The 15,929-nt window shown below is 35.6% G+C and overlaps 1 protein-coding gene across 1 annotated transcript; it reads left to right on the top strand.

Annotated features, from left to right (window-relative positions):
- The first annotated feature begins 8,764 nt into the window (after positions 1-8,764).
- LOC142224616 (uncharacterized) lies at positions 8,765-15,517 on the top strand. The gene is made up of 2 exons (XM_075294399.1): positions 8,765-8,826; positions 14,788-15,517. The coding sequence occupies exons 1-2, from the start codon at positions 8,765-8,767 to the stop codon at positions 15,515-15,517; spliced, it is 792 nt and encodes a 263-aa protein (XP_075150514.1).
- The last annotated feature ends 412 nt before the right edge of the window (positions 15,518-15,929 follow it).

The raw sequence follows: 15,929 nt of genomic DNA, 5'->3' as shown, positions 1-15,929 counted from the left end.
GGTTTCACAGAAATTGTTCTCTTTTGATTCTTTCGCTGTGTTATGTTGATATCTTTTGTCAACTCTCCCGGTTTCCATCTCTATTTCTTTCTCTATATGTTACTCTCTCTGTCGCAACATATGTATGTTTAGTCGAAATTTGTAAATTTATATATGTTTGCATTCACACACATGATCTTTATGAAATATTCATGCACCAAACATAATATATTCTAACATATTAACATAGATGTCCCAAACATTTAGTGTTAGTTTAGGAACATTACATGTTTGCACTTAAATATATTGTGTTTTAAAATTGTGCCCGAAACACATTTTGTTTACATCGGAACATATGAAAAACATATTTTTCTAACAGTGTAGAAATTCAGTTTCTCATTCAGAAAAGGGTACTTCACCTAATCTTCCAGGGTGAGAAGTCCCTTCCCAGTGTCTCTCTATGCTTACTTCTTGTGGTATATACTTCTTGTTTACTATATTTTTTTCCAAATCGCTAAACTCGCAGGCCGTTGGATGAACGTTTGCAAGATGCCTTTTACAGGAAATTTTTGTGTGAATACGCTGTTACATATCGTATCACAATTTTGGAAACCTTTAAAATGTTTGTAAACGCCACAAATATTTTTATACCTTCCATCATAGGATGGGGGTATATTAACTTTGTCATTCCGGTTGTAACACATCGAAATATTGCTCTAAGACCCCATAAAGTATATATATTCTGGGTCGTAGTGAAATTCTGAGTCGATCTAAGCATGTCCGTCCGTCCGTCTGTTGAAATCACGCTAACTTCCGAACGAAACAAGCTATCGACTTGAAACTTGGTCCACATCGGTCCGTAATTATATATAGCCCCCATATAAACTGATCCCCAGATTTGGCCTGCGGAGCCTCAAAGAGAAGCAAATTTCATCCGATCGGCTGAAATTTGGTACATGATGTTGGTATATGGTCTCTAACAACCATGCAAAAATTGGTCCACATCGGTTCATAATTATATATAACCCCCATATAAACCGATCCCCAGATTTGGCCTGCGGAGCCTCAAAGAGAAGCAAATTTCATCCGATCCGGCTGAAATTTGGTACATGATGTTGGTATATGGTCTCTAACAACCATGCAAAAATTGGTCCACATCGGTTCATAATTATATATAGCCCCCATATAAACCGATCCCCAGATTTGGCTTGTGAAGTCTCCAAGAGAAGCAAATTTCATCCAAGCCGGTTGTAATTCGGAACTTGGTGTTAGTATATGATCTTTAACAACCGTGCCAGAATTGGTCCATATCGGTCCATAATTATATATATCCCATATAAAACGTTCTCCAGATTTGACCTCCGGAGCCTCTTGGAGGAACAAAATTCATCCGATCCGGTTCAAATTAGGAACGTGGTGTTAGTATATGGTCGCTAACAACCATACCAAAATTGGTCCAATCACACAAAAATTGGTCCATATCGGTTCATAATCATGGATGCCACTAAAGCCAAAAATAATCTACCAAAATTTTATTTCTATAGAAAATTTTGTCAAAATTTTATTTCTAGAGAAAATTTTGTTAAAATTTTATTCGGTTCAAATAAAATTTTCATCATTTTCAAATTTTTATTTATATAGAAAATTTTGTCAAAATTTTATTTCTATAGAAAATTTTGTTAAAATTTTATTTCTGTAGAAATTTTTGTCAAAATTTTCTTTCTATAGAATATTTTGTCAAAATTTTTATTTCTATAGAAAATTTTGTGAAAATTTTATTTCTGTAGAAAATTTTGTCAAAATGTTATGTCTACTTTGTCAAACTGAATTATATACGTATTGGATCGATCTTTTTTGATTAATTATATACCACGTATGGACTTACATACAATTTAGAAGATGGTGTTAAGAGGTTTTAAGATACCTTGCCATCGGCAAGCGTTACCGCAACTTAAGTAATTCGATTGTGGATGGCAGTGTTTAGAAGAAGTTTCTACGCAATCCATGATGGAGGGTACATAAGCTTCGTCCTGGCCGAACTTACGGCCGTATATACTTGTTATATATTACTAAAATTTCTCGAACTATATAGCACTCCGTTTAAACTTACAACACTTAAAATATCTCCAATTCGCAAAAGTATTAAAAGTTTTATGAACGTGCGATCACAATAAATGTCACTTCACAAATGAATTTATTTATTCTTCAACAAATTTCACATGCAGCAGACATAACGGATTTTCTCAAAGGCATTGCTTTTGTGTGTGTGTGTTTTAGCAATAAAAGCACAAAAAACTTTGCAACGCAACAAGTATGTCCCATTTGAAGATTTTTGTAGTTTTATTTTTCCAAATTTTAATTAAATCATCACTTAAAAAAGTTTATAATAATTAAAATATGTGGAAATAATGTAACTGTTAGAGTTTGTCGTATATGGGGGGCGGAAAAATATAAATGAATAACATGTGATGAAAATTTTCTTCAACTTGATTACTGATTTCATTAAATGAATGAAAGATTTTCATCAAAATAATGACCAAAAATTGATGTAAGTTCCTTCATTGAGTTGATGACGGTGTTTTTCAACTGAAAACATCAAATTGAATACCGATTTCATAAAAACAATGTAATTTCTACATAAATTTGATGAATATTTTTGATGATTTTGTTTCATTAATTTGATGATGTACTTTTCTTTCACACAATCTACAAACGAATATGGTTATTCAAATTTTGAGAACTGCCAACGACTTCAGAAGTCTCTAATACGGTGTTCTCACCAAGCATGTTTTGGGATTTGAAATGTTTTCCCCAGGGATCCGGAGCGGTCCATTTTTTTCGCTCCGCTCCGCTCCCGCTCCGGAGAAAAAAAAACCGCTCCGCTCCTCGCTCCGCTCCGAGAAAAAAAAATTGCTCCGCTCCGCTCCACGCTCCGCTCCGCTCCTCTTCGAGAAAATTATAGTACAAACATTGTATTATTTGTTCAATTGAGTTTTATTTTATTTAGAAAAATCGGGCGGTACATATATGGGAGCTATAGCTAAATCTGAACCGATTTCGATGATTTTTTGCACATATAGTTAGTGCTATAGAAGATTACATTTCGCCAACTTTGAGTAAGATCGGTTGATAAATAAGGGTTTTATGACCTAATTTGACAAAATCGGGCGATACATATATATGGGACCTATATCTAAATCTGAACCGATTTCGATGAAATTTTCAGACTTAAAGGGTGATACAGAAGATTATTTTGTGCTAAATTTGACGACGATCGGTTAGTAAAAAAAGTGCAACGTGACCCCATTCGTCGAAATCGGGCAATACATATATATGGGAGCTATATCTAAATTTGATCCGATTTCTTCCAAATTCAATAACGTTCGTCCTTGTGCCCAAAAAACTCCCTGTACCAAATTTCATCAAAATCGGTTAATAATTGCGACCGAAATCCTGTGAACAACAAATACATGGAAAGACGGACGGATGGACGGACGGACGCCAAGAGCTAGATCGACTCAGGAGGTGATTCTGAGTCGATCGGTATATATTTTATGGGGTCTAAAATCAATATTTCTTGTAGGCACTTTTTTGGCTGATCAAACTTATTATACCCTAACCACTATGTGGTTTAGGGTATAATGACTTTAAAACAATGTGCTGAAATATTTTATTAATTTTGAAGATTTTTTCAGAAATATTAAATCCATTTTGACTTCATTAAAACGAAATTTGCATTCATGTTAGGATACACATTTTTATGTCGAATCATTTAGCTATAAGGACAAACAGACTTCATTGAAAAGTTTAGAGACTTTTAGACAAGGAAAAACTTTTTTTCAGAGAAATACGTCTTCTATTCTAAGCAAAATTCATATTCGTGTTTTAAGCATGTGAAATATTTGGCCTCCCGACAATATTCTTTGCGGTGCACCATCTACTATTTAATATGTGATAGAAACCAAATTTATGAAAATGGACCAAAATGGACCAAATTCTGTTTGGTCTGACCATCGGACCAAATTTAAAAATTAGAAATCTTTTGGACCAATTTTGGTCCGATCGGACCAAAACGGCAACGCTGATTGGAATTGAAAGTCTATACACAGAGTAGAAGTAACTACTCTCCGAAAGTTTTTTTTTTTTGTTTTGCAACAGACGTAGAGAAGAGGTTTTGTTATATTTGTAATGTGTGTGTGTATGTTTATGTTTGCAACAACCTCCATCGACATCAGTCCGTGGTATACCTACAAATATTCTTACTCAGATCTAGTGTTACCTAATTTCGCTTTTTCCCCTTTATTGTATAATAAATGTATATGCGCACATTTTTCAACCAAAATTGAAACTATCCATAATTTTAATTAAATTTTCGAGAACTAATATCAGAGAATGCTAGGATATAGTACAATAGTAAAGCAAATGTGAATGAAAAAAAGCATGCCCGGTTCCAAAGATCTTGTCTTTACTTTAACAGTTTGGGTATTAATTCCGAGCCAAAGAAGCGGAGAATACAAGTAAGGATACTTTACAGACGTAATTCTCTTCTAAATTTGGGGGTTATGTACTTGCTTCTAGGAAGCAAATGTTAATTTTTCATTTTTTTAGATTTTTTTTCGTCAGTTGTTATGAAAATCCTTTAAAAACGAGTTAATGAGTTATTTTTTTTTCCATATTAAGACTCGACTTCCAGTAGAAATTATGCTATGTTTCAAGTAAAAAGCGTCTTTAAAATAAAGTGTTGAAAAACATGTCTTATTTTTTAACGATTTTTTGCTTTGTAGGCAAGATGCAAAAAGGAAACAAATTTAAAGACAATTTTATTAATTTTAAAGAATTTTTCTTAATTATTAAAGTCACGTTGACCTTACCTCAAAAATTTTATCTTTCATGTTATGATACACATATTTAAGTAAAATCACTTAATTATAAGGACATTACAACTTCATTCAAAAGTTTATTGCCTTTTGGACAAGAAAAAAACTTTATTTTAGAGAAATGCGTCTTCCATGTTAAGCAAATTTGCATTCTTATTCTAAGGACATGGAATCTTTGACTTCACGACAATATTTTTTTCAGTGTAGAAAACTAAAAAATTAAATATAAATAAGATCGTTTAATTGCATTTATTTGACGTTCATTACAAACATCTTTGTAGTAATACGGGATGAAATTGATCGAAAGTACTGTTGTTGCTTTTACAACACATACTAGATATATATTTTGACATTTGCCGTTTTTGAAAACAATTACTAAAAAACACGTTGTGTTTTCCCCAATGTACGTACGTACAAAAATACATATCGTACATTTTAAACGTTTACTCACACTACGCTAAGTACTAGCTAAATTTGAAATTACCTACACAGTGTAATTTCAAAGTTACACATTTCATTCAAGTAATATTTTATTCGGAGCGGAGCGGTTTTTCATTTGGAAACCGCTCCGCTCCCGCTCCGCTCCGGATTTTAGAAATGCCGCTCCCGCTCCGGCCAAAAAAGGGCTTGCTCCGCTCCGCTCCGGATCCCTGGTTTTCCCTTTATAAGCACTTCAAAACGAGTCGTTTTCGCCATACTAAAAAACAAGTTCAAAACACAAGTTTTCCTCCAAAACACGTCAATTTTAGAATGTGAACCCACCTAATTTGGAATATACCCCGAATAACATACCCTATTCAAAATATTGAAATAAGTTTCATAGAATAAACAAAGGCTTTTAAGAATATGGACATGTGAAAATAACATAAAACATTTTTGCCTTTGCGCTCGCGGTAATTATTTGGACATAGGTTGCATATATGTGAATTTCGAGTAAATGTGAATTTCTAGTTTGCATGGTAACTGTCAAACTAAAACATCTCAACCCGGTGTGAACGGTGAAATGTTTTGGAAAAACGAATGAGGAAAACGAGTCGTTGGGAACATAGCATAAAGGGTAAAGCCTTTGAAACCGTTAAATCTTTATTAATACACCCGCAAAATGTGTCGGTTGCAATACAGCAACTGGAATTTAATTTCGGCCGTCCTCAATGGTTAGGTGCCAGCCAGATAAAGGAGATAAGGGATATTTCATCCATACCGGAGACGGCTTTGAGGAAATTCATTTCATTTGCCATAAAGATGAAAAAAATGTGTCTGTATTTTTAGAATCTGCCGGTGCTGGACAAAATTTGACAATCCGACCATAATAGAAGAGCTCGTGTCAAAGTTACCTATGACCAGAAAAATGGAATGGGCAAGATATGCCGCAAATATCGGGCCATACCCCACGGTATCAGATTTTAGCAACTGGATTAACGAAGTTGCAATCGTGATGGGCACTATATGTGAAATAAAGCCTGAACAGAAATTTGTGAAGAAGACCGTGATGTGTACTAGTACCACACCAAATGTGAAACAAAGTGGTTGTTTTGTCTGTAGTGGTGATCATAGAATTTTCAAATGTGAACCCTTTCTAGCAAAGGAGGTCAATGACAGATGGGCTGTAATGTAAAGAAGTTGAAGTTGTGTTTCTCATGTTTAGGAAAGGGTCATTCAAGCCGTGAATGTCCCAAAAAGAGAGAATGTGCAGCTTTGGGCTGTAAAAGATTCCATAATCGACTCTTACATGAGGGACCTCATAAGCCAAGATTAATTGACCCTTGCGAGCTTAGTCAGCCAGCATTAAATTGTGCTTCAGAAGCATATGTCTCCAATTTACTATTTCGTGCAGTACCAGTTACACTATACGGTCCAATGTCAACAGTAACCACATACGCCTTATTAGATGACGGCTCGTCCGTATCGCTGATGGACAAATCTATTATGATACAGTTAGGAGTTCATTGTGCTCCAAGCAATTTGACATTACAGTGGATAAATGGTGGATCTTCCAAAAAAAAAGTGTCGCTTATGGGTGACGTTATGATATCGGGTGCTGACAGGGCTGAGAAGCATGTATTGAGGAGAATTTAGATTTGCCATCGGATTTGGGCCTTGCTGGCGAAACCATCCATCTTAGCCCCTATGGACCATTTGCTACGAAAACTAAATTAGGTTGGACCCTTTTTGGAAAGACAAGCCGGAATGAATCATAAACAGTTGCCTACATGTTCGGTACCCTGCCAACATTTTTTGAATTTGGGGGCGCTTCAGAGAATCCCCACTACGTCGAAAACAGTCGTATACGATATCCAAAACTCCTCGGAAAAGCGCCGTCACTATTGAGAAGTTGTACCACGCCAAGTTACTACAAAAAAGTATCGCATGAGTGCAATTATTAGGAGCCCTTCTGGATACATTTAGAAGGACGCCAATAAGAGCCCCTTCAAACAATCAGACAAAGTGCATTTTAAGATAGTTGTAAAAGAATCATTGTGGTCAAGTAAAACACGATTGTTTAGATGTTTATTAATTTTATGAAACATTTATAAATTCTCATAAATATAACATTTATACGGCTATCACATCACATTTAACACATTTTTATGCATTAATAAGAGATTGATGTTGAGTTACAAGTTGTAAGTTAAATGTTGTAGCGTCTATCAGCCAGTACTTTTATTCCCAATGGAGGCAGCGTGTCTGGAAAAATATTTGAAAAACTATCACTTTATTCCATTTGGAAAGTCAAAAATTGTTCACAATTTACTTTTCACAATTTTAAGCGTAATAACTATGTTTTCAGCTCTTTATTTTCGTTTTCATTGAAATAAATTATAATAAGCCAGTTGCGCTTGGTGTTTCACAAAATATAAAATGGCTCTTGTAACAATAGTGATGGCAAAATACTTTCATGCGATTAGTAATGGCAAAATACTATCACAGTTGGCGATTGTTGCAGTGTCACTTACGAGTCTGTGGTAGCGATGAGGGTGAAATGGAACATTGAAATGCTGGCAGGGTAGAGGTGAATAATATAGAGGAAATGATATCTGAATTCTTTTCAACCGAAAGGTATGGAGTACGCCCAGCACCAACTATAGAAGGAGATGACGATTCACGAGCGCGACGAATTTTAAAGGATACGACTCGAATTGTTGATGATCAATATTAAATCGGAACGTGGGTGACGTCACACTACCCGATAGTTTGCCTATGGCTTCGAGAACAGTGATATTCCCTGTCATATAACTGATGTGTGGCTTCAGTGGAAAGATGACCTGTCGCAGTTTACGAAGCTAGAAATACCCAGACATTATTTTCGAATGTGCAAACCAAATAATGTTGAAATACATATCTTCGTAGATGCATTTGCAGCCGTTAGGTTAGGTTAGGTTAAAGTGGCAGCCCGATTAAGATTCAGGCTCACTTAGACTATTCAGTCCACTGTGATACCACATTTAACTAAAAGTACCTATTACATATGGGCACTTCTAGTTTTAACCGCTGAACCTTCTCAATTATTTTTCTTCGTTGAACCAACCAGATTGTTCCAAAAACATTAGCAGACTGCTTAAGTTAACGTTTTCCAGATCAGCCAGTAATCTGAAGCTGTATGCTCCTAAAAGTTGCTTGCGCTTTACACAAAATGCAGGACACTCACACAAGAGGTGTTTTATTGATTCCTTTTCCTCCGTATCATGACAGCTCATACAATAGTCATTATACTTCGCGCCAATAGTTTTTGCAAAATCGCCTATCAGGCAGCGACCCGTTATAGCAGATATCAGGAGTGATATCTGACGTCTCGAGAACACTAGCATATCTAGTGTGCGGTTTAAGTTTAAATGGGGCCATATTTGCTTGGTGTCGTTACAACCCTTTCACTTAACCCATCGAACATTTGCCATCATAACAGATCGTAGATGCAAGCGAAACCGCATTCGCAGCTGTTGCATACTGGCGATACATTAGCGACAACAAACAGGTATGTGTGACATTTATATCTTCGAAGACATGTTGTTCACCAATGAAGTGATTGTCCGTTTCCCGTATGGAACTGCAGGCAGCTGTGTTGGGGGTGAGGCTAAGTGTGTAAATATAACCATAGTAAATATAACGGCGGACACTTATTTACGTGTATTTCTTATGGGAAGCCCAAAATCCGCAACGGAATACCGTGACGGCTAGCGGCGTGTCGCTAAATTAAAACTTATTCTAACTCCTTGGCGAAAACTGGTATAGTGTTGCCATCGCTTATCAATTTTTTTAACTCACCACTAGGAATTGCTGTTGCCTGGACACGTGTAGATTATTTTTTCCTGAAATAACTCACCAAATAACAAGCCATTGTATGTTTTTATTCAACTTCATTGTTTAATATTGTCAAAGCATGCTGTATTGACAACAAAAACGCTAGGAAACGTGAAAAAGGGAATTATTCGCCGTCAAGCTTATTGTATTTGCCGTTGCGGCAAAAATGTTTCGCCTACCGCCTATCGCTATGGTTATATTTACACATTAATGCAAAATATTTATGAGGAACATGATCTTAAGATAGATAGCTGCACTTTATGGATTGATTCAATCACAGTACTGAGGTGGATTAAGTCGACTCATCGCCGTATAAACAATTTGTTGCTCACAGAGTGAATGAGATTTTAAGTGTAAGTACTCCTGACGATTGGAGATGGGTTCCGACCCAGTGCAACACAGCCGATGAAGCTACAAGAATTCGCCACAAAATAGAGATGAGTGCTGATACCAATTGGTTTACCGGCCCTACATTTTTATACCCTGCTCCACACTGTGGAACATATTATAAGTTAGTGCATATGTTTGCAACACCCAGAAGGAGACGAGATAGACACATGGTGTCTTTGGCAAAAATGCTAAGGGTGGGCTCCTGAGTCGATATAGCGATGTCCGTCTGTCCGTGAACACATTTTTGTAATCAAAGTCTAGGTCGCAGTTTTAGTCCAATCGACTTCAAATTTAGCACAAGTATGTGTTTTGGCTCAGAATAGATCCCTATTGATTTTGGTTTCAGATTTAGATATAGCTCCCATATATAGCTTTCGCCCGATTTACACTCATATGACCACAGAGACCAATTTTTAACTCCGATTTAGCTGAAATTTTGCACATGGAGTAGAATTAGCATTGTTGCTATGCGTGCCAAATTTGGTTGGCACGCATCCCATATATATGTTTTTCTGATTTCGACAAAAATGGTCAAAATACCAACATTTTCCTTGTAAAATCGCCACTGCTTAGTCGAAATGACTCTAATTTTCCTAAACTTCTAATACATATATATCGAGCGATAAATCATAAATAAACTTTTTCGAAGTTTCCTTAAAATTGCTTCAGATTTAAACGTTTCCCATATTTATACCCTGCTCCACACTGTGGAACATTGTGTTCCACCCTTGTGCATTTTTACTAACATTGTGTTCCACCCTTGTGCATTAGCCGACTTAAATTTTGAGTCTATAGATTTTGTAGAAGTCTATCAAATTCTTCCAGATCGAGTGATATTTAAATGTACGTATTTGGGACAAACCTTTATATATAGCCCCCAACACATTTGGCGTATGTGATATGGTATCGAAAATTTAGATCTACAAAATGGTGCAGGGCATAATATAGTCGGCCCCGCCCGACTTTAGACTTTCCTTACTTGTTGACACTAGATAAGGAGTTATGGCCCTCGAATGTTGTTAATGGTGAAGACAACAACGATGAAGAGGAAATCGTCAAGAAATTTGCATTCATAGTTGCACAAAATAAACTGATTGATATCGAACGGTTTTCGTCATATTTAATGTTGAAGAGAACAGTTGCTTGGATCTTTCGTTTCGCCGCACGCTGCAAGGGCCAGATATTCGGTTGTAACGAACTGTCACTTTCTGAAATAAACACGTAAGTAAAGTTGAAAGTCGGGCGGGGCCGACTATATCATACCCTAAACCACCTTTACTGAATTAGGAATCGTAGGCATTTGTGGGGTAACATTGATATAGGTCTGGAAGATAAACCGCAGTTGCATATTTAAGAAAATTAAGGGGTACATGTTTATGGGTGCTATGTCTCAATCAGACTGTATCTCATAGTCAGGTGTTGCCAGGGAAAATGTTCGGTTTACCCTACAAGGACAAAAAAAGTTCCCTACTTTCCCATACATTCCCAAACAATTTTTCCTACAATATTTTTCGTTAAATTTAAACAAATTTTACAAAATAAAAATGGTTCTAAATACTTTATTATCTTAAAACACGAAAATACAACGTATATAATCTACACGGATGAAAAAGACTGTTTTTCATATGTTTGGCTATAAACATTATATGTTTGGAACACAAATTTTTAAACACAATATTTTTGAGTGCAAGCATATAATGTTCATAAACTAGCATAACATGTTTGGGACATATATGTTAATATGCTAGAACATATTATGTTTGGGACATAAAATGTTTGTAAATATAATATGCTTGGATGCAAACATATATTAATTTAGAAATAGCCTATAAACATATATGTGTTTAGTAGCTTGGAGCGCTATTTAACAGGGAGCGATATTGAATTAAGTTGGTGGTTGTTGCTTGTTATTACAAAATTAACATTTTATTTTTCCTTGGTCAATTGATCAGCTACTTCTTTGATCGTTACAAACTGTGTGGTCCGCTGTTCGAATCCCCGTCCGGCAAAAGGTAAAATTAAAATAAAAAAAATCATACAATTGAATAATTTCTTCTACAATGTTTGTATTACAGAAAAAAGGGCTAAGAACTAAAAAATGTCTTGGAAGTGAGAAAGATGTGGGGGAATATACAATTAGGCAGAAACAAAATTTTGAGCATTCAGGTCGAAAACCTATGTTGTTAGCACCTATATTACCTGTTTATTTTCATAATTCATTATGATTGTAAATATATAAATAAATAAATAAAATTTTGAGCACAATATTGTTTGGGAGAATTTTTTTTAAGCATATAATATTTTTGGGTGCAAAATGCTTCCAAACATATTATATGTTCACAAAATAACATATTGTTTTTTGGAAGACAACATTATTGAATTTGGATGCAAAAATACAAAATGTTTGGAACTTAGACTACCCAAACATAAATTGTTTAGACAAATATGCTTTCAAACATATTATATATTGGTAGAGATAAAACATATAAATGTTTGGGCAATACCCAAGAATGTATATGCTTGAAGCAAAATATGTTTGGGAGTATATGTTACAGAAGCGATTTTTTGTGAGCGTGTAGAAAATAAATTTGTATTATCACCACGGTTCTCACAGTTGGTAGAATTCAACCAAAAATAGCAATTTTATTTGTTAAATCTCTATAGAAATAAAATTTTGGAAAGAGTTTCTATAAACAAATTTTTTTGAGAAATTTTTCTATAGAAATAAAATTTGATAATAAATTCTATAGAAATAAAATTTTGAGAAAAAATTCCATAGACATTTTGAGGAAATTTTTTATAGAAATAATATTTTGAAAAAATTTCTATAGAAATACAATTTGACAAAATTTTCTATAGAAATAAAGTGTTGACAGGAATAAAGATTTGACAAAAATTTCTATAGGAATATTTATTTGGTAGATTTGTGATAATTTGTGGTAACCTTCAAATTTTGTTAGATTTTTTTTTTTTGGCACGAGCGGTAACTGTTGTTACCACACAAAATTACAAGCCTTGCCGGCTTCTAATTTCCTCCTCTAGAGTCACCAAAATGTAAAAATGAGTACAAATGACCCTACGTCCCTACAAGACGCTAAATATTAGAAAAAACCTACATATAGGGAATTTCCCCTACTTCTAGCAACACTGGCTGTAGTTGACATTGCACCTACGGGGTTAATATGCCACAAATACTCGTATTGAGCCCATTATTAAAAAAGAGAAAATCGCTCAATTAGTGTGGGTAATAAATGCAAATTTGTAAAAATCGAGCAATATTCTTATGTAATGCTATGTTTACACCGACTCGTTTTCCTCATTCGTTTTTCCAAAACATTTCACTGTTCACACCGGGTTGAGATGTTTTAGTTTGACAGTTACCGTGGAAACTAGAAATTCACATTTACTCGAAATTCACATATATACAACCTATGTTCAAATTATTACCGCGAGCACAAAGGGAAAAAATTTTGTATGTTATTTTCACATGTCCATGTTCTTAAAAGCCTTTGTTTATTCTTTTTTCTATGAAACTTATTTCAATATTTTGACATATATTTTGAATAGGGTATGTTATTCGGGGTATATTCCAAATTAGGTGGGTTCGCATTCTAAAATTGACGTGTTTTGGAGGAAAACTTGTGTTTTGAACTTGTTTTTTAGTATGGCGAAAACGACTCGTTTTGAAGTGCTTATAAAGGGAAAACATTTCAAACTCCAAAACATGCTTGGTGAGAACACCGTATAAGAGCTACAAGTACGTATAAATACGTTCGGCTAGTACATCAAAATTTGAAATTTGAGTAACATTGGTTAATAAATAAGAGTATTATGGCCAAATTTGGGAAAATCGAGCGACGCATATATATGGAAGCTATATGTAAATCTGAACCAATTTGCATAATATTTTTCGGGTATAATTAATACCACAAAAGGTTATCTTGTGCAAAATTTGAGTAAGATCAGTTAAGAAATGAGGCCTCTATGGTCAAACATAAGGTTATTAGGGGCTAATTTTTCAAAATCGGGCGATACATATATGGGAGCTATATCTACATACGAACCGATTTCGATGAAATTTTGCACATACCGTTAGTACTATAGAGGACTGGATCTAGCCAACTTTGAGTAAGATCGGATAATAAATAAGGGTTCTATGGCCAAATTTGGGAAAATCTGGCTATACATATATATGGGAGCTATATCTCAATCTGAACCGATCTAGACAAATTTTTGCACATATAGTTAGTGCTATAGAAGATTACATTTAGCCAACTTTGAGTAAGATCGGTTGATAAATAAGGGTTTTATGGCCAAATTTAGAAAAATCGGGCGGTACATATGTATGGTAGCTATAGCTAAATCTGAACCGATTTCGATGATTTTTTGCACATATAGTTAGTGCTATAGAAGATTACATTGAGCCATATAGAAGATTACATTTGGCAAAATCGGGCGATACATATATATGGGAGCTATATCTAAAACTGAACCGATTTCGATGACATTTTTGAGACTTAAAGGGTGATGCAGAAGATTATTTTGTGCTAAATTTGACGACGATCGGTTAGTAAAGAAGTGCAACGTGACACCATTTGTCGAAATCGGGCGATACATATATATATGGGAGCTATATCTGAATTTGATCCGCTTTCTTCCAAATTCAATAGCGTTCGTCCTTGTGCCCAAAAAACTCCCTTTACCAAATTTCAACAAAATCGGTTAATAATTGCGACCGGAATCCTGTGAACAACAAATACATGGACAGACGGACGGACACCAAGCGCTAGTTCGACTCAGGAGGTGATGTGTCGATCGGTATATATTTTATAGGGTCTAAAATCAAGATTTCTGGTGGGCACATTTTTTGGCAGATCAAACTTATACCCTGACCACTATGTGGTTTAGGGTATAAAAAGGCGGAAACCGCTCTTATTTACATGGCACAAAGGCAAACGTATTCGAATGAAATGTTTTTATTAGAAAAGAAGCAGCCTTTAACAAAGCAATCAAATTTGAAGGGTCTCTGCCCTTTTAAGGACAAAGATGGCATTTTACGAGTCGGATGCCGGTTGAATGCTGCAAGTTGGTTGCCTTACGAAGTTAAACATCCAATCATATTACACCCCAGACATGATATACTGCATTGATAGTTCGAGAATATCATGAGAAATCGCTTCATCAGAATAATGAAACAACCATAGCAGAAATTCGACAATATTATAACCAATTGCATGAGATGTAGAATAGACAAAGTGAAACCTTTGCAGCCACTTATGGACCAGTTACCATTGGACCGTTTTACACCCTTTGTAAGGCCCTTCACATATACGGGACTTGATTATTTTGGGCCAGTGACAATCACCATAGGTCAAAGACAGGAGAAAGGATTGGTGGCATTGTTCACGTGTTTGACGGTGAGAGCATTACCCCTCGAAGTAGCACATGACCTTTCTACCGACGCTTGCATCCTAGCTATAAGAAATTGTATCAGCCGAAGAGGAACTCCTGTCAGGATGCGAAGCGATAACGGAAAGAATTTCGTTGGATTAAATGGAGATGTGAAACAATTCTCAGAGGTTTTTGATTGCATTCGAATTCAAAATGAACTGTCATCCCGTAATATACAATGGATTTTTAATTGCCCATTGAACCCATCGGAAGGCGGAATCTGGGAACGTATGGTGAAAAGTGTAAAACGTGTTTTGAAGCAAACTGTGCATGAGAAAAGTCCTAAAGAGCACATGTTCAACAGTTTCCTCATTGAGGCGGAGAATATAGTGAACTCCATGCCATTGACGCATATACCCATATCTGCCGAGGATGAAGAACCGAACACGCCAAATCATTTTCTCTTGGTCATGCCAAATACAGTTCACACGCCTTCTTTCGAAGATATTGACTCCCAGCCAAAGGTATTACGTAAGCAGTGGAAGATAGCACGCCAAATGAGAGACCACTTCTGGAAGAGATAGATATTGGAGTATCTTCCAATATTAACCTGTCGTGAAAAATGGAGTGAGCCATCCAAACCGTTAAAGGAGAATGACCTTGTGCTGATTTGTGACGCAAGCATGCCGAGAGACCAGTGGTGTAAAGGAAGAGTAATCAAAGTGATTCCAGGAGCTGATGGAACAGCTCGCAGGGCAGAAGTTCGTACCAACCATGGAATTAATTAAACGTCCTATATCGAAGCTGGCTAAACTGGATTTGAGCTGTGGTGAATCCGACTGATTCACGGAGGTGGGGATGTCGTGGAAATATGGCATCTATTAACATACATTTTGAATTCAACTGTCGTTTCAATTATTTTCATGCGGTGGCAACTCTCTTCAGTTAGATGTTTATGTATTGGTATGAATTTCACAATTTAGTTTTGTTTTAGTT

Source organism: Haematobia irritans, chromosome 2 (genome assembly GCF_050003625.1).
Source record: "Haematobia irritans isolate KBUSLIRL chromosome 2, ASM5000362v1, whole genome shotgun sequence".
NCBI lineage: Eukaryota > Metazoa > Arthropoda > Insecta > Diptera > Muscidae > Haematobia > Haematobia irritans.
Note: the sequence above shows the minus strand (reverse complement) of the source record. Positions and strands in the feature narration are given on the sequence as shown.

Bases quoted from the DNA above. Each gene is read 5' to 3' on its own strand.
- LOC142224616 (XM_075294399.1), top strand. From the start codon at position 8,765: ATGCAAGCGAAACCGCATTCGCAGCTGTTGCATACTGGCGATACATTA. The intron at 8,827-14,787 runs GTATGTGTGACA...CATGAGATGTAG, and splicing joins ACATTAGCGACAACAAACAG to AATAGACAAAGTGAAACCTT.